Source organism: Muscardinus avellanarius (genome assembly GCF_963383645.1).
Source record: "Muscardinus avellanarius genome assembly, chromosome: 8".
Lineage (NCBI taxonomy): Eukaryota > Metazoa > Chordata > Mammalia > Rodentia > Gliridae > Muscardinus > Muscardinus avellanarius.
In genome coordinates, this window is record NC_137794.1 from 24,211,462 (window position 1) to 24,231,537 (window position 20,076).

At 40.7% G+C, this 20,076-nt stretch overlaps 1 protein-coding gene across 1 annotated transcript in view; it reads left to right on the top strand.

The window, feature by feature from the left end:
- The window catches only part of ADGRB3 (adhesion G protein-coupled receptor B3), a gene marked incomplete at both ends in the record, with an annotated part of 810,263 nt that overhangs the window by 345,237 nt on the left and 444,950 nt on the right, over positions 1 to 20,076 (top strand). The window contains 2 exons of the mRNA XM_080699695.1: positions 17,597 to 17,698; positions 18,061 to 18,167. Coding sequence (XP_080555821.1) covers positions 17,597 to 17,698; positions 18,061 to 18,167 — 209 coding nt within the window. The remainder of the gene's footprint in view (positions 1 to 17,596; positions 17,699 to 18,060; positions 18,168 to 20,076) is intronic.

Genomic DNA, 20,076 nt, shown 5'->3' on the forward strand with positions numbered 1-20,076 from the left:
TATAAATCTCTGAATTTCTGTTTTATCGGGTTCTGATGTGGGGTTGTGGGCATTCACTACTCCATTGTTATTCCTCTTTCCCATGATTTCTGAAGTTTGTGCCTTCTCTGGGTTCTTCCCTTGGGTCACTACGACTTCACTTAAGGTTCTCTGGATATCGAGTCTGTGGTATCTCAGTCCCCACTACTCCTTTACTGGGTTGTATCGCAGAGTGTCAGACCCTGGGACTCAGTTGAGGCTGCTTTAGACCATGGGGGGGTGCCAGGTTGGGCGTTCTCCTATGGTGTGATATCTCTGCCACCACCAGTCCCCCACTGGGTCAAGTCCCTGGGCGTACAGTACTGGGATTTCTTTTCTAGGGGCCGCAATTTGACTCACTGTTGTTGAGTGCGCAGATGGAGCTGTAGTGGACTCGGTGAAATCGCTGCTGCTGCCGTCAGTTGCAATATAGCGCTGCTGCCACGCCCTCGGCTGTGAAGCTGGCGTATTTTTCTCTGGTTTTGAGCTCCGCTCTGAGTCCCTGCAGGGTGTGCTGAGGCCAGCCTCTGGGAGCTTAAGATGCCCCCTGCGCCGAGAAATCTGCCGAATTCCTCCCGGCTGTTCCGCAGAGGCTCACCTCGGCTCACTGACCGCTGCTCCTCTCTAGAGCCTGGTGGGCTGTTGAGTGCGTTGGTCTGGTGCCATCCGGTGAGGTCACCGCTGCTTCCGGCAGTAAAGTGCTGCTGCTGCCTCCTCGGCCAATAGGCCGGTGTATCTCCTCTGTGGCTCTGAGCTCCGTTCTGAGTTCCCCTCCTCTCTGGAGCCTAGTGCTGCAAGGGAAAATGGTGCCCGCCGCTTCACGTTGCGGCTCCGGCTGCAGCACTGTGGTCTGGTTTTTTCTGGTGTCTCGTTTTCCCAGCCCTCTTTTTCTCTGTCCCTTGTAATTACATTTTTTATTTCTCTGCTGATGGTGTTTTCTGGCTATTGAAAGGCACTGATTTTGTGGTAATAGAGATTGATTGTTAGCGGGGCTCATAAGCCCTGCTTTTCTCCGTCGCCATCTTCCCGGAAGTCCACTGAGGTGTTAATTTCTAAGTAGGAATCTACTGCTACAGGTAGATATCATAGTTAAGTTTATAAATAAAATTTTTAACATGGAAATTTTGCTTTGTCTGAAAATATTAAGTGAAGCCTGCAGATGTGGTCACAAAAACTTGTGAAGTAAAATAGCCATAATTAGAAAAGTACATGATGATAGTTACTTAGGCCAAAGTTGTAGCAATTATTATGATATTTATCTCTAAGTAATCATACAAAGAAAGGGCAGCAGTAGTGTTGATAATCCGAGACTTGTCTTGAACATTATAATGCATTTGTGTTAAAATTTTGTGTCCTGTATGATAGTGTATGTGAGCCCCACCTACACCCAATTCCTATTTAGGAGGAACATCATTTTGGGAGTGAGAGTTTCTTGTCTCTGTAAAGTTTATTTGCAACAGAAATACATTTTTTTCTCTGAATACGAAGAGAGAAACTTCATTTTATCACTGAGTAATTTTCTTTTAACATAGCTTCAGAATCATAAAACTTACTCACTTTACACTCTTATCTTTCTTTTCTTTTTCTCCTGAGTGCCTTCTTTCACTGTTCAAAGTGATGCTTTTCAAACTTTAACATACATACAAATTGCCAGAGGGCTTGTTAAAACAGACTCCTGAGCCAGACCCCCAGCGACTCTGATTCTGAGGTGCTAGTGTGGACTTGAGAATCTGTACTTCAAAGAAGCTATCAAGTGATGCTGATGATGCGTTCTGCAGATCATCTTCTGAGTTGCAATGGCCTGTTGTAGTAAAACAACCATAATGATATAAAATGAACAAGGAAATGGAATTGTCCTCCATCTCAGCTCTGTTGGAAAAATTGAGATATTATCTCAACTAGATTGCACAGTTTTTTATTCATGCTTCTTTACAAATGATGAGGGATTGTTTTATAATCTGTTGATAATGAAAATATACATACTCCATTTCAAGTCTTCCCTGCTAACTCAAGTTTCAACCCAAATACAATCTCCTCCCAGCAGTCACTTAAAGAAAAATAGGGCTATTAACTAGCTGCTGTGGATAAAGGATGGCTTAGTCATTATCCCACTCTAGCTTTTCCAAACCTCATTTTGTCTGTCCCATGAAGAAGGAGGAGAAACAGCTTAAATATGATTTGGACAAGTGTGTTATAAAACTATGCAATGTGGGGCACAGATTTTCTTCCCCAGTCTTGAGCAGGAGAATATTTTCACTGTCTCTTTTCCTTCAAGGCTATTAGCCACCATATACACATACAGATATGTTACTTGCTGTAAATGTTACATTGTGGAGGAAGATGAGGTCTTAGCTCACACTGACTTATTTTCTCCCCAGGTCCCAGTTAGTGGGATGGTGGATTAATCACTTCCAGTATAATCATTTTGACTTTGGTAGAGACAAGTGCAATAAATGTAATAAATTAGACTCTTCAAAATTGTGTGTACCAGTCCATTTTAAGGTAATCACTATTAGAAACCCACTATGTAAGTATAAAATTTGTATTTTTGTTATCACAATAAAAACTCACACTACTATATTCCAAAATATTTGTATACATGTTGGTATATGGTTTATTTGTTTTTTATCTCAAGCTCAGTTCATCACAAATAGTGCTTTTAAAAACTCCTATTCCAATACAACTTCTGTTTTTTCTGCTATCAGATGTTATTTATATACCTTATAAAGAATTATGCTATTACCTATTGAGTTCTTTAAAAGATTAAAGCAAATGTTTTCACTGAATATTTTGGACCTGGCAAATAATGTCAAACTCAAGTATTTACACCAATTCTTCACCTAAAGCCAGACTTCAGTGTCAACAGTAGGTGGCACTAGGTATTGACTTCTTTCATCTAAATGTTCTGTTTGTTCTTGTCACCTCAGATAGTTATCTGAAAACAGGGGAAATAGATTAGAACACGAAGATACCCTGTAGCTGAAAGGCTGCTTATTGCTAATAAATATTTAAAATAGTTTCTCATCCTTTCTCATCCACAAAACATGTATTTTATTATATAATCCAATCTACAATTCTGGAACAAATCAGCTAACTTTTATGGGCAGAATTAAGGAAATCACTCAGTTCTAAAAGAATCAGCATGTTTATAAAATAGCACTACATGTTCCTTATTTAAACCTTTGCTATGGAATTAATTGTTATTATTATTTGTCTTACCAGATTATTCATCAGGCAAAACTTTGAGAAAACTCTCCTGGCTTCTGCCACAGTAGAGACTTATAAAGCAATTCATTATAATCTTGTACTACCCTACCTTGTCCAATTTAGATGTTTGGCACCATGTCAATCATTCTCAGACTGAAAAGAAGTGCTTATTAATATTTTTTATTCTTTCCTTTCATTTGAATTGTTTTTTCTAGGAAAAATGAATACAACATTTAGAAAGCATTGAATAATTATTTTAAAATTGAGAAAATTAAAATTGCCTTTTAGAATTATTGAAGTTAATGCAACTCCTTTAGGGGTTCAGTGTCGTGCGCAGTGACGACTCTTACACGATCTTCCTCAAGCAGTTTTATTACCCCAGGTTCTTATACAGTTCCCGTTCCTCTTTAATGCTCTCTCAACACCCTCTCAGGTAAAAACAACATCAGTCTTCTATCTCCTCCCTCATCACTCCACCAACCCTCCTCCGTGGCACTCTACGTCTCTGCTGCAGCACACACCGGTCACAATGGTGGCGTTGTGAACATGTCCGTCCCAGCTCGGAGCCCGGAGCAGTCCGCCAAGGAACTGCTCTTCCTGTCCACCAACCCTCTTAGCTCCTTCTCCTTCCTCCCCGCTAGGGCATGCGCGCTTTTTAACCTTCTCCTGGGCGGGCAGGTGGTAGCACGAGGCGTTGCATCACTAATTATCCGTAAGGCGCCTGATAGGGCTCACTGCACAGGCTCAGGGCACCGCCAGCCTCGTGAGCCTCGTGACTTGGCTGCAAGCCCAGGCGCCATCTTGAGTCCACGCTGGCAACAAGCCTGGGTGCCACCTCGGTCCTGCCGAGTGGGCCCCGACATATCTCCCTTTTTGTTTTATTAAAATAAGGCTCGGGATCGTGCCTGTCTTAGGTTGCCGACCCTCAAGGACCATTCTTACCCGTCATTGGGAGAACAATAGCATGATTGTTTCCCTGTCTTAGGTTGAAAGGTCCCGGGGACGATCTTACCCGTCACTGACTACCGATCCAGCATACTGAGCCATACATGGGGAGATAAGCCAGCTTCTAGGGCTGCCAGAGCTTGCACCAATATGCGCTGTTGTTGCAGTGCGCGTTGTCGAGTTCGCCTGATATATCCAACCATGAAACATCATGCTACCACCAGCAAGAATGCCCAGAACGCCATGCCACCCCAGTCTTTTAAAAAACCCAATGTTCCATGTATCAAGTCCATCCATTGTTGTATTGCGGCGACTTCTACGCGGGTAGGATTAATTGCAGCGATGGACGCTCGTAGCTCAATCATGGTGTGTTCAAATTCACGGCTCCAAATTCCTAGAAGTGTCTTGCTTAATTGACGAAACAAATTGCCTGCATGGGAGAAATTCTGATACTGCACATACGTTATACATATAGTCCAGATAATTGAGCTTGCTGAGCCATGCCAGCAGCCACATGTGAGGATAGAGCATTCATAGTGGCTGCAATAACTGCCACGGCCACAGAGGCCACAATTACAGCAATAAGAGCAGAAATTCCAAAGTCTCCAAGGATGCATAGAAGCATAGCAGAAAGTCAGAAAACAGGTATCAATAAAACAACCTAAACTATCATTAACCAAGGTAAAGGAAGAGGGAAAGTAGAAATAATTCCCCAAAGATCTTAAAGAAAACAACTCATCTCTACGGTACCGAGCAGCAGTTTACAACTCTTACGTTAGGAACTAATCTTCTGACCTATCCTTTACACATTAGGCGCCTTCATTTTCTATCTTAGTTTCTTTCTTCATTTTCTAAGTTTTTTTTTCCAGCTAACCTCAGGTGTCTTCCATCTATGGTGGCGGATTAGGAGAGGGAGTCGAATCAGGACCAGCCCGATTCTCTAACTTGCTTACACTAAAAAATATCCTCCTTAATGGAGCCCCCTTTGATCGGGGAAAATACAGCGCTGTCCCTCGCTTTTCCGCGAGCCTCGCTTATCCGCGAGCCTTATTTACTCCTATCTTGTCGAATCAGGACCAGCCCGATTCTCTAACCTACCTACACTAAAAAATATCCTCCTTAATGGAGCCCCCTTTGATCGGGGAAAATACAGCGCTGTCCCTCGCTTTTCCGCGAGCCTCGCTTATCCGCGAGCCTTATTTACTCCTATCTTGTCGAATCAGGACCAGCCCGATTCTCTAACCTACCTACACTAAAAAATATCCTCCTTAATGGAGCCCCCTTTGATCGGGGAAAATACAGCGCTGTCCCTCGCTTTTCCGCGAGCCTCGCTTATCCGCGAGCCTTATTTACCTCCTTAATGGAGCCCCCTTTGATCGGGGAAAATATCCTCCTTAATGGAGCCCCCTTTGATCGGGGAAATAACTTGCTTACACTAAAAAATATCCTCCTTAATGGAGCCCCCTTTGATCGGGGAAAATATCCTCCTTAATGGAGCCTCCTCCTCCCTTTTCGGAGTCAAGGAGTACTTACCAGCCGGCTGCCCTGGACTGCCGAGGTTCTGATCAAAGCGAAGGTCCCCGTACAGGCCACCACTTGTCGTGCGCAGTGACGACTCTTACACGATCTTCCTCAAGCAGTTTTATTACCCCAGGTTCTTATACAGTTCCCGTTCCTCTTTAATGCTCTCTCAACACCCTCTCAGGTAAAAACAACATCAGTCTTCTATCTCCTCCCTCATCACTCCACCAACCCTCCTCCGTGGCACTCTACGTCTCTGCTGCAGCACACACCGGTCACAATGGTGGCGTTGTGAACATGTCCGTCCCAGCTCGGAGCCCGGAGCAGTCCGCCAAGGAACTGCTCTTCCTGTCCACCAACCCTCTTAGCTCCTTCTCCTTCCTCCCCGCTAGGGCATGCGCGCTTTTTAACCTTCTCCTGGGCGGGCAGGTGGTAGCACGAGGCGTTGCATCACTAATTATCCGTAAGGCGCCTGATAGGGCTCACTGCGCAGGCTCAGGGCACCGCCAGCCTCGTGAGCCTCGTGACTTGGCTGCAAGCCCAGGCGCCATCTTGAGTCCACGCTGGCAACAAGCCTGGGTGCCACCTCGGTCCTGCCGAGTGGGCCCCGACAGTTCAGTGCTTACCATAAACCTGAATATTAGTTCTTGATGCTTCTCGTGCCCATTTCGTGCTCACTCCTTGAGGATCCTAACATGTGAATGCCCCCAAAGACTGCTGAGCACTCTTTTCTTTGGTTGCACTCTCTCACTCAGCAACTGCGGCCTCTGTGAGAAGCACCGAGGACTCTATACCCTTTGCTTGGTCTCTAGTATGTCTTTCCAACACAGGTAGCCACACAGACTCTATCACCAAGTCCTTTCTGTCATTTAGAGTAATTCTTGGCCCTAGCAACCTTCCAAGTGGTGGATTCCTCCTGCATACAATTTTTCCCCTCTGTGGCTCTGATTTCTCTTCTCCTGTCACCCCATGTGGGAGCAGAGGAACTAAAGAGCACAGAATGTTGAGTCCAGAGAAGATGGCTTTGGCCCCATCTTCTCACAAATAAAATGGGAATAATACATGGCATAGAAGATTGCTTCAAGGATGAAGTGAGAAGTATAGCTAACTAGGATTATTAAGTGGCAGTTCATGTACTCTTTTCCTGTTACCCTGGCTATCACAACCACATTCTCCCTCTCTCTACACAGGCTTGTGTGAGGTCGCTTATTCATGGCCTTAATCATGTGTCTCTGTTGCTCAAATACTTCCCTGGCTTCTCATAAATTGACAATTTCAGTGCCTACCATGATCTCTGAGAATCTAGTATCCCATTCATCAGCTCCACTGGATTTCCAATATCTCTCTATATACTCACTTATAAATATATTATAAGGAGTATATGCATCTATATTTATGCGTGACAAAATCAAATAGACCCAGTCTCTGGTTCCCGAACACGAGGCGCACATTCTCTTGTTACACTGTCATTCGCACTGTTACCCAGCTGTATTCCCTAGTGACCTTGCCCTGTCCGTCTTTGCCTGTTGATATGGGAGCATCTTGGGAGTGCACCCACTGATGAGTGGTCTCTTTCTCCCACAGTCTTTTGAATGCTTTCTTTCTATAAACTTTATCTGTGGCTCCTCTGTTGTGCATTGTTGTGAGGATATGTGATTATGCCTGTTAGCTAGATTTCCAACTCTTTGCAGGTGAGCGATCCATTTTCAGCCTCTCATATCCCCTAACTCTGTGCTGAGCCTGAGTGAACGCAGTAGGTCATTATGTACATGCTCTTTTGAATGTTTTTATTCTGTATCAGAAGTGCTATAATATTACTAGTTGAAACATTTATATAAAAACATGTAAATACAGTTTACCATGGCTGTGGTGTTAATGTCTTACCTTTTATGATCTTTTACTCTTTCAAAATTCCATTAGTTTGCTGATGGACTAGTTCATTGAATGGACATTTTATCATCTATATAGTTTTATTTGTAGTTATTTGTAGTATTATCTTTCTTTAGAAATAAATGGGATGTTAGAAATAGAAAATAATATATAAGTTTTTATAACAATTACTCAGTTTCCCCAAATCTTAACCTCACTTACTGTTTTCAGCTAGATTGCTCAGGTCAATCCCATGGTAACCTTTTTTGCTGAGATTGGTGAGGAACCTAAAGGCCTCGGTGCAGGTGGCGTGATGGGAGGCCGTGGGCAGGGGCCTCAGGTCTTATGTAGTCTTGCTGTTACCCCAGGAGTTATCATTTTCTACATGTGCTATAACTGGAGTAGGCTAAGACTTACTATTATATTTAGCTGTTCTTATAATATAAACAAAGATTTTCAGCAAAATATTGAACATACTCTAAAATCAAAGTCTAAACTGGGTACTGTGGTGCACACCTGTAATCCCATTATTTAGGAGGATGGTACAGGAGTATTACAGGTTGGAGGACAGCCTCAACAACTTAGTGAGACACGATTTCAAAATAAAACACACACACACACAGTCACTCACACAAAAAATAAACTTTACTAAAGCCCAGGTGTGTCCAGGTAATGAACCCAAAGGCCTTGGTGCAGGTGGTGTGATGGGAGGCCGTGGCCAGGGGCCTCAGGCCTTAGTAATTTTTAAAAAATCAGCCAGATGTGGTAGTGCATACATGTAATCCCAGTACTTGGGAGGCTGAGACAGGAGGCTGTGGGTTCCCAGACAGCCTTAGCTACTTAGGGAGTACTTCTACAACTTAGAGAGATCTTGTTTCAAAATAAAGAATAAAAAATAGGGCTGTGTGTATAGCTCGGAGGTAGAATGCTCCTGGGTTCCATCCTCAATAACTAAAACAAACAAACAAACAAAAAACTGAAGCTAGCTATTACTTGAATTAATTTTAACATGTCAAAATATGAATGAACTGCCAGACGTGGTGGCGCACGCTTGTAACCCTAGCATTCCGGAGGCCAAGACAGGAGGATCGCAGTTCATGGACAGCCTCAGCTACTACTTAGTGAGGCCCTGTGCAACTCAGTAAAACCCTATTTCAAAATAAAGAATAAAAATTAGGGCTGGGGATGTAGCTCAGAGGAAGAATGTCCCTGGGTTCCATCCCTGGGACTGCCCAAAAAAATGACCTTGTCTTCTGAGCTGAAATATCAAATTAAACAACAATAATAGGGAATTTGCTTGGAAGCATGTCCATAAAACACTGTCCGGACCTAGTACTCACATAGGTACTCTGCACTGCCCAAAGTCTGCTAAGAAAATTAAAGTGCATGGCTTGCCGACTTCCAGACTGTAAAACAAATTGTTGCAAAAATATGGAGAGCTTGTTTATCATAGAACAAGAAAAGGACTCTTATGCTGAGGGAGGACATAGAGTTCTAGCTGAGTGGCCTCAGGCTAGATACCTCTCTCTGCCTTGACTTCCTCTTGTTTAAAATAGGATAATAATTCTGTCTACTTCATGAGCTTATTATGAGAATTTGACTAATTAAAATATCCAATTCACGTAGATTATTAACTTTGAGAATGCATACATATTGCTGATATAATTTGATGTTGTTATAACTTGAGACAGATAAAAGCTACTTTCTATATGAAGAGCACTGTTGTGAAACACATTTCATGAGCACTCTTTTTCTTCAGACCTTAGCAGCAGCATGAATTCTTTACACAAGTAGGTTCCTCTGCTGGAATTAGAGCTGTAAGCCAAGTGCACACCGAGACTGGATCTATGTCATTTTCCTCTGCATCCCTCAGCACAGGGAATTCACAAGACATACTAATTCATGATTTTCCAACAAGTAAAACTTGAAATGTGGGGTCACATTTATTACACATTTTTTTCTTTTTTATTTGTCAACTGTACAGTTTTGAATCAATTTCTCTTTAATGCTGAAATTCTAGCATATGAGGTAAAAACTCATTTTCCACATCAAATTGATTTAAGCCCTGTATAATTTCTGCTATTTTTAAGAGATAGAAAATCATTTTGAATAGACAGATTAACAGCTAATCACACGGTAATTGCTACTTTGTTTTAAGGGAGCAAGCTAACTGTGTACTTGTGACTTCAAGTACAGTTGTATCTTACAAATAGGTTTTTATATTTTTGCACTGTTGATAGCAAACAGTGGGATCTTTCAGTTGATGAACAGAGTTGCTATTTTATTTTACTAAGATATAAAAATACAAGAGTCCTTCATATGCTGCATGATAATGTGTTTTTATTTCCAGCACAGAGAGTGGCCTGAGCTAATTATGTGTTTTCTAATTTACAAAATACACATAGGTCACATTAAAAAAAGAAAAAAAAGGAACACAAATGTCTATCTCTAGCTTATGTTTCTCCCCCGGGCTTTGGATCCATGTAGTAACTGAGTTTTTGATGTGCTCAGATATCTCAAATGCAAAACTATTTTCAGCATCTCCCCTCCCAAGCTCTCACTGCCCAGTGCGCTGTAGCCCAGGATGTAGCACACTGGACATCCTGCCTGGATGTCCAGTTCTGTCTTTTATGTCTCTGTCTTCCTTACTTCTTGCGTCCAGTCAGCTGTGAAGGGAAGCCCATTTGACCTCCCAAGTAGATTTTGACTCTATCTCTTTCCTATTGCCAGTGCCTGTGATTTTTTGTTTATTTGTTTGTTTTGGTCCTTACCCCGGGTACATTATTTAGATAATTCCAGGCCCATCTGCCTTCAGTGTTACGTTGTTTTAATGAGTTCTCCAAACTGAAGACATAGCAGGAAAAAAAATAAGTTTTTCTTGCCTAAAAATATATTCACACTCCTTGGTGACCTTGTCACTTATCACCCCTCGTTCTCTCTCAGTGACTTACCTGTACTCATCCCCAACTTGACACTATCCACCCTGAAATGGCCCAGTGTCCTGGATGGACCCTGTCTGCTTTGACCCCTAGATCTCCCCACAAGTGGTTCCCGTTAAACACTTACCCCTTCCTCACTGGGCATTCCAGAGAGATATTCTCAACTTGGACTTCCACTCTGGAAATTCTGTTCTGAAATTCTCTCCCTACATTACTCCAGATCACAGTGGATTTCTCAGACAAGTATCTTCATGACCATCTTGGAAGTCCAGAGACCCTGACTATTCTTGTCCACCCTCTTTATGTTCTGTATTTAACCAGGCAAATGGGACTCAATAAATTCCCCCCTTCCACTGGGCATTGTTGTGCACACCTGTAGTCATAGTCCTTGGGAGACTGAGACAGGAAGATCTCAGATTCCAGGCCAGCCTCAATAACTAATTAAGGCCTTCTGCAAATTAGTGAGATCCTGTTTAAAAATAAATAAGTAAAATAGAACTTGGAGTGTAGCTCACAGGTAGAATGCCCATGGGGTTCATTGTCCTGTACTACTACCAAGCAGTAGATAGAAGAAAACAGATTGTTATTTTAATATCTAAGCTGTTTTGCTTCCTATCTGAACATAAATAGATCTATTTTCTCAACTGAACTTTTAAGATACAATCTTCAAGATTGTCAGATCAACTTTGATGATATATTTAAAGCAGCTCTGGGACTTGACATCACTATTGGCAACCTGGATATCTGGTGCCTGTTTGCAACTTTAAATCTATGATTCTCCTACCATCTTCCTTTTTAAAAAATAAAAAATAGTATGTGTACTGGGTTTCTGTCTTCAGAAAGCACAGTGACTCCAAGGCTTTGTCAATTTACAGTGAAGCAAAACATGAAGTTTCTTGACCTCCTGAGGTTTAGAAAATTATTGGTTTGGTTTGGTTTTGCTTTGTCTGATTGTAGGTAAATCAAACATATATTCACTGAGTGGGTAATTGAGTAGTGTGGATGGACCACAGAAAAATAGGACTTATTCAGCCACTTCCTTACCCACAGTTAGGGTGTGTGGGGGTCATATCAGGGGATTCTGAACTGTTGCCTTGGATTCTAAGTCAGATATAACCCTGCAAGGCCAACTTTAGCTAACTCTTGATACTATAGAAATTTCTATGACTAATTTTAATATAACTGAAGTTGCTAACCTCTTTCTTCCTGCTTTTAATTGGAATGATCACTTCCAGACATTTAGAATATTTTATACACACACACACACACACAACACACACACACACATACACAACACACACACACACACACACACACACACACACACACACACACACACTGAGGAAGAGAAAACATCCGCAGTATTTTGTAGATTAATCTTCTTTCTCTGTGATCTTAAGAACTGGCCTGATTAAAAAAATAGATCTTCTATCCAGCAGAAGAAAATAAATAAGTAAGCTAGAAAGAATATGTCTAGATTACAGAGGAGTCTGGAGAGAAAAGATGGGAATTTTGAGACATGGGCCAGGGACCCCTGAGGTGCTGAGATTTGAGTAGGAGCCATGGAGATGTTTAAGGACAAAGAGGAGGGATATCCTAGGAAGAAATAACAGGGGTGTTAATGCTGAGGTGGAAGCCCAACTGGGGTATTGGAGGAAGAGCTGGCCAGGAGGCTAGGGCCTCTGGGAAGGGAAGGAGGGTTATAGGGCCAGAGTGAAGTACTTTGTAACAGCCAGGTTAAGCATTGTATTTACACGAAAAAGAATATATTTCATTCTTCCCCAAGCAGTGTGCATTTTAGAAGATCAAGAAATGACCCATATTTCCCAGCAGAGAGTTAGTACTCCTTCAGATCTTGATTTTGAGCCTAGTCAGTTTCTGCCTCAGACCCAGCAAACATTTCCCCCTGCTGGCCCACCATTGCCATCTAGTGGCTGATGTCTGCAATGAGCAGACATTCTGACCACAGGGTGGACTGCAGAGGAAGGTACAGGGCATCAAATATGAAAAGCTTTCTGAGTCCATCTCAGGGAAATGGAGAAGTTTAGTGTACAAATTACTTTTTATTGGTTTATACCAAGACTGAATCAGGAAATTCTAGACACTTAGCAACAGATTTTATTTCAAATTTCATCACTTGAACTGAAGAAAATTTGAGTCTGAAAGCATTGCAAACTGAAAAGACTGAACAGATGATGTGAAAGATTATAAATGAAAATATAATGAGAAAGATAATAAAGAGAAGTGAGATGTACAGGTGGAACAAAAAGAGTAATCAAATAGAAGAGTAATATTAGATAAGCTACTGTCATATCATTATTAAGAAGAGATCGGTCACTTTATATAGAATACTTTGTATAATAAAGTATTCATGATGTACTTTCCAGACCTTAACAATGATTCTAATTTTCCTTTTTTATATTTTATAATAGTTTTCCATTGAATTTACAGAAACACAGTCATCATTAGTACAGTACCGTTCAATATGATAGCTATGTAAACTTATATTAATTAAAATTAAGTGAAATTTTAAATTCGGCCTTCATCTCCACTAACCAAGCTATAGAAATCTGATGGCCATATTTGCCTATTGGCTACCATATTAGACAGTGAAAACAGACTCCCATTACTACTATACGGTTTGCTCAGTGAAAGCGATGTATTAAACAAACACATTTTGAAAATCTTCTACATGTTAAATATTATAGGAGCTTCTCATAGAAGACTAAAAAGAAATACACTAAAACATTTAATCTCCTACAAAGCCACATTTAGGAATTGGGGAGCTAACCTAATATTTTCAGTCCATTGTGAGAAATGTTACATTCAAGAACTGAGACCTTAAAAAACACTTCTTGAAAGACACATCAATTAAGCTGTGTTTTAAAGATAAACAGGACTTTTTGCTTCCAAACCTGAGAGGAGAGAGCACTTTAAGTAGACGATAGGGCATTTGTGAAAACAGAGAAGTACGCATTTGTGTGGGGTACGTGGGGCATGATCAGTATTTCTGTGTGCTGATGTGTAGGTGAGTAAATATCATCTGAGGTTGGATTTATTAGAAGGGCCTTTCATCACACAGGATGTCTTTACCTTTATCCTGTTAAGACTGGGGAACTGCCTAAATTTACTGTGTCGACTTGTTTTCTTCATCTGTACTCCAGCCATTCTTCCTAAAGGCATCATGTGTCACTCATTGGCCTCCTCAGTGGTCCAGCCCATCTCTTCTCCCCAAAAAATGGCAAGCTAATCTTTAAGCTAAAAATTGAAAGCCGGCGGTTGTGGTGACACAGGCTTGTAATCTCAGCATTTGAGAGGTTGAGACAGGAGGATCTCGGTTCAAGAACAGCCTCAACTACTTAGTGAGGCCCTTTGCAACTCAGTGAGACACGGTTTCAAAATACAGCATTAAAAATAGGGCTGGAAGTGTTGCTCAGAGATAGAATGCCCCTGGGTTCCATCCCCAGTGCTGGGGGGGGGGGGACAGAAAGAAAGAAGAAAGAAAGAAAATTGAATCAGGCCAGTGCTTTGTCTTGAGAGCCATACTGGCTGCCCACACAGCTCTCAGCACTGCAGTATTGGCCTGTCTCTCTGGAACATGATACCACACTCCTCCCTACTCTTCTCCTTCCAGTCCCACCAGCCTACATGCTGCAAGCCCTAACCTGCTTGAAAGCCTGTGCATACACCGTTTCTCCTGCCTGGAACACAGCACCTCACACTGCCAGTCTCAATTAAATGTTACTTCCCTCGGGAAGCCTTTTTTGATCCTTCAGATTTTAGATGGAAACAGTGCTCTCTGATGAATGTTTGCAGTGCTTATTGTAATTATACTCAACAAATTGTGTGTTGGATCATTTTACTTACCTTTGACTGACTGAGATAACCAGGGGCAGAGACCATTTTTCTCATGAGAGACCATTTTTCTCTAGAGAGAACCCCTGGTTCTCTCTAGAATAGGATCTAGCACAGGTTAGCAAATGCATGAATAAATCAATGAGGTTGTTCCCTAATTCAAACAGGGCAGGATGAATGCCTGAGTAAGTGGTCCAGGTAGAACTGTAAAAAATTAACAGGGAAAGAAGAATGAGTGGGAAATGGATCCCCTTTGGGAACAAGTTTGGGAGAGTTGGGAAAAACAAAGAAAGAAAATAAGCAGCATCCTGGGGGCAGAGGAAGGTGAACATTAAAATGTGGGCAGCTTGACTTTGAGTTTTCTAAGGAGTAGCAGGTTAAAAATGCTACTTACTGCCCTGCGTGGTGGCGCAAGCTTGTAATCCCTCGCTTGGGAGGCGGAGACAGGAGGATCACGCTGGTTCGGAGCCAGCCTTGCTGGCTTAAGAGACCCTGTTTCCAAATAAAATATAAAATAGGTCTGGGAGTGTAGCCCGGAGGTTTAAGTGCTCCCAGGAACCCCAGTACCAAAAAAAAAAAAAAATGCTACTTACCAGTTGACGCTGAAACAAAGAAACACATGGATGTGTCGAATTCATAGCTGGAGGCAAAGGCAAGCATCCAGAGTTGACCTCAACCTACTGCTCCCCCACCTCACTGAAGCTCCAACATTCTCCAGCTTCCCCCTTTCCATGGCCTCCCTCTGCCCGCGCTGACAGGCCACCGCTGCTCAGTGTGCTGACTCCTCTGAACTTTGCCTTTCCTCCTGATGCTGTCACCTCTCCTCACCTCCTAGGAGGCACTTCCTCCTTCCAGTAGGAGGCACTTTCTTAGCTCCTTGGCTCCCTGGTGGGAGGCTGGCTGGGGCAGTGGCGCTGGGAGCTCACCATGGGACAGGCACAGGCACAGCAGTCAGTGCAGTGTCCCCCAGCTTGCTGGTGGGTGTGAGTGTGCATGGATGCTTTGTTGGTGGTAGCTGCCTAATCCATTAAGTAATTTTCTGCTCTTTCTTGAGATCTTGAGATAAAGAATCCTGCCCAGAGGCCGCCCCTACCTTTACTTGAGCTGTACATTTTTTGTGATGAGTTTTATTTATATTTTTTATTTATGATGACTCTATTCATCAGCACTATTCCTAGGCCAAACTTGGTGACAGATCCTATTACAGATCCCAGAAAAGGCCTTGAGAGCCACAGCATAGCAGAATTACACTGTGAAATGGCCTGTGCACACTGAAGGGGCCTGCACAGCGTGTTTTAGCTCCTGAAGAGAGTGGGAACAGGACACCCTAGCCAGGTGACTCACCACTCAGTGTCCCCAATCTGTACTTTTTTTCTTGTCTGGATTTACCATGTAGTAAAAACACTAATTTCTAATTGAGGGAGTTGAGGGAGATTGCATGAATTCATATATGTAAAACTCTAAATAGGAGCTCAAGGTATGTCATTATCATCATCATTATTATTAATGTTTGAAATTATATAAGGAAAGCACTTAATATAGTGAAAAAGTAAACTGTGGGGCTAATGCTGCAAAGGACCCAGGAAAGATGATCAAGAAATGTAAATATGCATGAGAAAATGGTCTGAGCGCTTGATGGAGGTCTGAGAGAGAGTCTTTTAAGATCCTACAGAAATTGTCATCAAGAAGTGGAAAGTCAAGGTGTCGAGTGCTCCAAGGAAGGTCCATTGAGCCAGGACTGAGACGGACACGTGAGGTTTGGTGAGGATTGTTGGGGAAGAGGACATCTTATGAAACAAACTGGGGCTTGCCTCTGTAGGCTGAATCCTCTTCCAAAACATCCACCTTCCAAGCAACTGTGCCATATATTGGAAAGGATCACCTGTGTGTGTTATTGAGAACCTAGAACAAATCCTGGGGAAAATATCATCTTGAACAACTCATCACAACAAGGAGGGTATCTGGAAAATCAAAGGAAGGCTGCTGAGGCGTTGGATTATAGGATCCAGTCTTGTTGACACTTGTACCAGCTCTGTCACTTTAGACAAGCCTCTTCTTTGTGGCCTCTGTGCCCTCATCTGTAAAGGAGAAGAAATAAGTGATCTTCAGAGGCTCTTTCAGCTCTAAACTCCTCACATGTTTAAATCTTGCTATGGGTCATTACCAAAAAAAATTCAGTGTGTCCAGCCTACTAGTAACATCACATAAATTAATGAGTTCAAAAATTCTGAAGTAGAATTTTTATTATCATGCTTTAAAATACGATGCTGTTTCCAAAGGAAGACATTTCTCCTAGGAAGTCACACTCGTATTTATTTAGGCACTTCTTATCACTCTCATTATTACTTGCAGTACTGTGGATCAAAGGCAGGGCTTTTCATGTTCTAGATAAGCACTGTACCACTGAGCTCTATTCCCAGCTCTACTTCTTACATTTTAAGTCTATTTATCAATGAATTTGTATAACTATATATTCATTCATTCAGTCACAGTTTTGTGTCCCAGACATACTAAGGTACAAGCGATACAGAGATAAGACCTATCTATACAGGATCCCAGACAAGTAATGAAGAACCAGATTACCATCTAAATGGCAGTGCTATGTGAAAAATGCAGTAGTAAGTGTGTCTGGAGAATGTTCTCTTATTCAAGAGAAAAAATATTATATTTAACACAATGTAGATGGACCTTATTATTTCCTGATTCTTGGGCTTTTCATTAAACATTGATGTAATACATCTGTTATTTTTTAAATTATTTTGACTTGCTTATTTTGTAATTAAATTAAAATTAAATAATAGAAGACAAAATATCAAATCAGTTTATTTTGCTATAATGTGAATGTCTTTGCTGTTCCTTGTTGAAAACAACATATATATTTTTATCTTTATCCTTACTTACTCAACATATTAATAATTCTAGTGTGGCTTTTGGTTAATTGGAAGTTGAAAATATTTTTGATTGATATTCTTGAGTGTGTTCAATTGATAGGCAAATCCAAATTATTTTTTTAAGTCTGTATAGCAAGCAATTTTGAAAGAGATTGTGAAAATTCTGTAGCTGGTGAAATAAGACCTGGTGGTTTTCTGTTTATGAATATGTCTCTAACATTTCAGAGAACCATATACTTTAAAGAAAATGAGAGAGCTTCACAGTTAAAGACATGCTTTTGAGGATTGTTTATTTTTGATATTACAAAATAAACACTGCTGACATTCAAGTCCCTCTGTTCTAAATTGCAGCACCTTATGAAATATGCCCAGAGGATTATTTAATGTCCATGGTGTGGAAAAGGACTCCAGCAGGCGATTTGGCATTCAATCAATGTCCACTAAATGCCACAGGTATAGTAAGATGACCCACCCAAACCCGAGTGACGATCACCATCTGAGAACGGGATGCTTATAAAGTCATGCTTTTGTTCTATATCCATGAATAAATCTGTCCAATAAGCAATTGATTAAACAATTTTAGTAAACTGTTCCATAAATGGAGCCAATGAAGAGACCAGAAAATATTGTTCATGCAATGGTTTTTGAGTGACTCATGTACATTATAGAGGTAATCAAAATAACAATTTTACATGCATGTTTTTAAAGCAAAATAAAAAGATGGGGATAAGACCAGTTTTTAGCCTGCTTCCCAATTATGTGATGCCTTCAAACATCCTGTTATAAAGCTTCTCTCTGTTCTTTGTGACACACAGGCACCACTAGCAGACGCTGCTCTCTCAGTCTTCATGGAGTGGCCTTCTGGGAACAGCCAAGCTTTGCAAGATGCATATCAAATGAGTACAGACACTTGCAGCATTCAGTAGGTGCAAAGCCAGCTTTAGTACTAGCTCTGTTTATTTTTTGCTAATGATCATTGTGTGAGAATTTAACCATCTGCTGTACAATCCCATCAGTAGAATCTTGGAAAAAAATTAAAATAGGCAAAAAAGACATGATAGAAAGCTAATTTCTACAAGTCCAGATTAAATTGTTTTGTTCCTCAGTCTTTTGTTTTTCTAGATCCTATGAAGGAAATTCTTGTCTAATGGAAGAGATGCCTGAGCAAATCTGTTATTCAATTTATATATAAGAGTTAAACTATATATCATGATCGATCCAAGTCTGTGTTCAGTTCTATATACTACTTACTTTAAAACACCATATATTTTTAAATATAATTCTTTAACTTTTCAGCATTCTGGAAATGATAGAGCTGTGTCACTTAAGTATCATGTTTCTTGCTGCTCTTTGAAATTAAGATATGAAAAAAATGACAGTGTTGTTGCATTAGAGAAACTTGATTACTCAAAAAAGAAACCTCGCCAAAATTTTCCATAAATAGCCATTCTTTACCACTGAATTTTTAAGAGCGTGATGTATGAATATTTTGAGCATGATTAAATTTTTTTGGTGTTTTACAAGGGCAAGTCATTGCCCTTTTGGAAGACTGCTGTCATTTCATCCCGAGAGTCTAGAGGACTTCTATGCTTTAGAGAGGAAAACACGGAAGTATAGAGGACAATCTCAGCAGAGCCAACTGGAAAGTGGAACATTGACAGGAATGATGTTTTGTTTTGTTGTGCTTAAACGTTTTACTGTAGATAAAAAATATACGTATTTAAAAATTATAAAAAATAACATATTAGACAGGCGTGGTGGCGTACACTTGTAATCCCCGCGCTTGGGAGGCAGAGACAGGAGGATCACGCGGATTCAAAGCCAGCCGTGCTAGTTTAAGAGACCCTGTTTCCAAATAAAAATATAAAATAGGTCTAGGAGTATAGCCTGGAGGTAGAAGGGTTTCATCCCCAGTACCACCAAAAGAAAAAAGAAAAAAAATATATATGCATATATATATTAAAAAATGAGGAGTATTTTTGCTGTGGTTGGAAAAATAGCTTGTACTAATAACCATTATCAATTAATGGATAGCATTTATTTATCAGAAAATCAAAACCAAATTTTATGTCTGAAAAGTAAATGAAATGCTGCCTTATACATTTACATGTCAATGGAGTAACTGAATTGATGATTACTTATTAACTGAGAACCTTAAAAGTCTTAAGTATATAGTTATGTTACATAAATATATAATATAAATATATTTGTATATTTCTATATACCAAAATAATCTATTCAATTATAGATTTGATATGTAAAGGTATTAGATTCTAAATTTTTTAAAATGCTTATATACTCGGTGGGCATGGTGGCACACACTTGTAATCTCCGTGCTTGGGAGGCAGAGACAGGAGGATCGGCTGGTTCAAAGCCAGCCTGGGAGACGGAGACAGGAGGATCGGCTGGTTCAAAGCCAGCCACGCTGGCTTAAGAGACCCTGTTACCAAATAAAAGTATAAAATAGGTCTGGGAGTGTAGCCCAGAGGTATAAGGGCTTCCACGAACCCGAGTACTACCAAAAAATATATATATATATGTATATTCAATATTTTAGTATATACATATTGACATAATTCCAGGATATAATATGTAATTTAGTTTTATGATATAAAATGTGAAAATGTAAATTATAAAATTTCTTTATTAATAGCTGTCAATAACTCAGATCATTCTCCACCAGAAGTAAATATGAACAAAAATTTTTTTTTTTTTTTTTTTTTTTTTTTTTTAGTGGTACTGGGGTTCCTGGAAGCCCTTCTACCTCCGGGCTACACTCCCAGACCTATTTTTATGTTTTTATTTGGAAACAGGGTCTCCTAAGCCAGTGC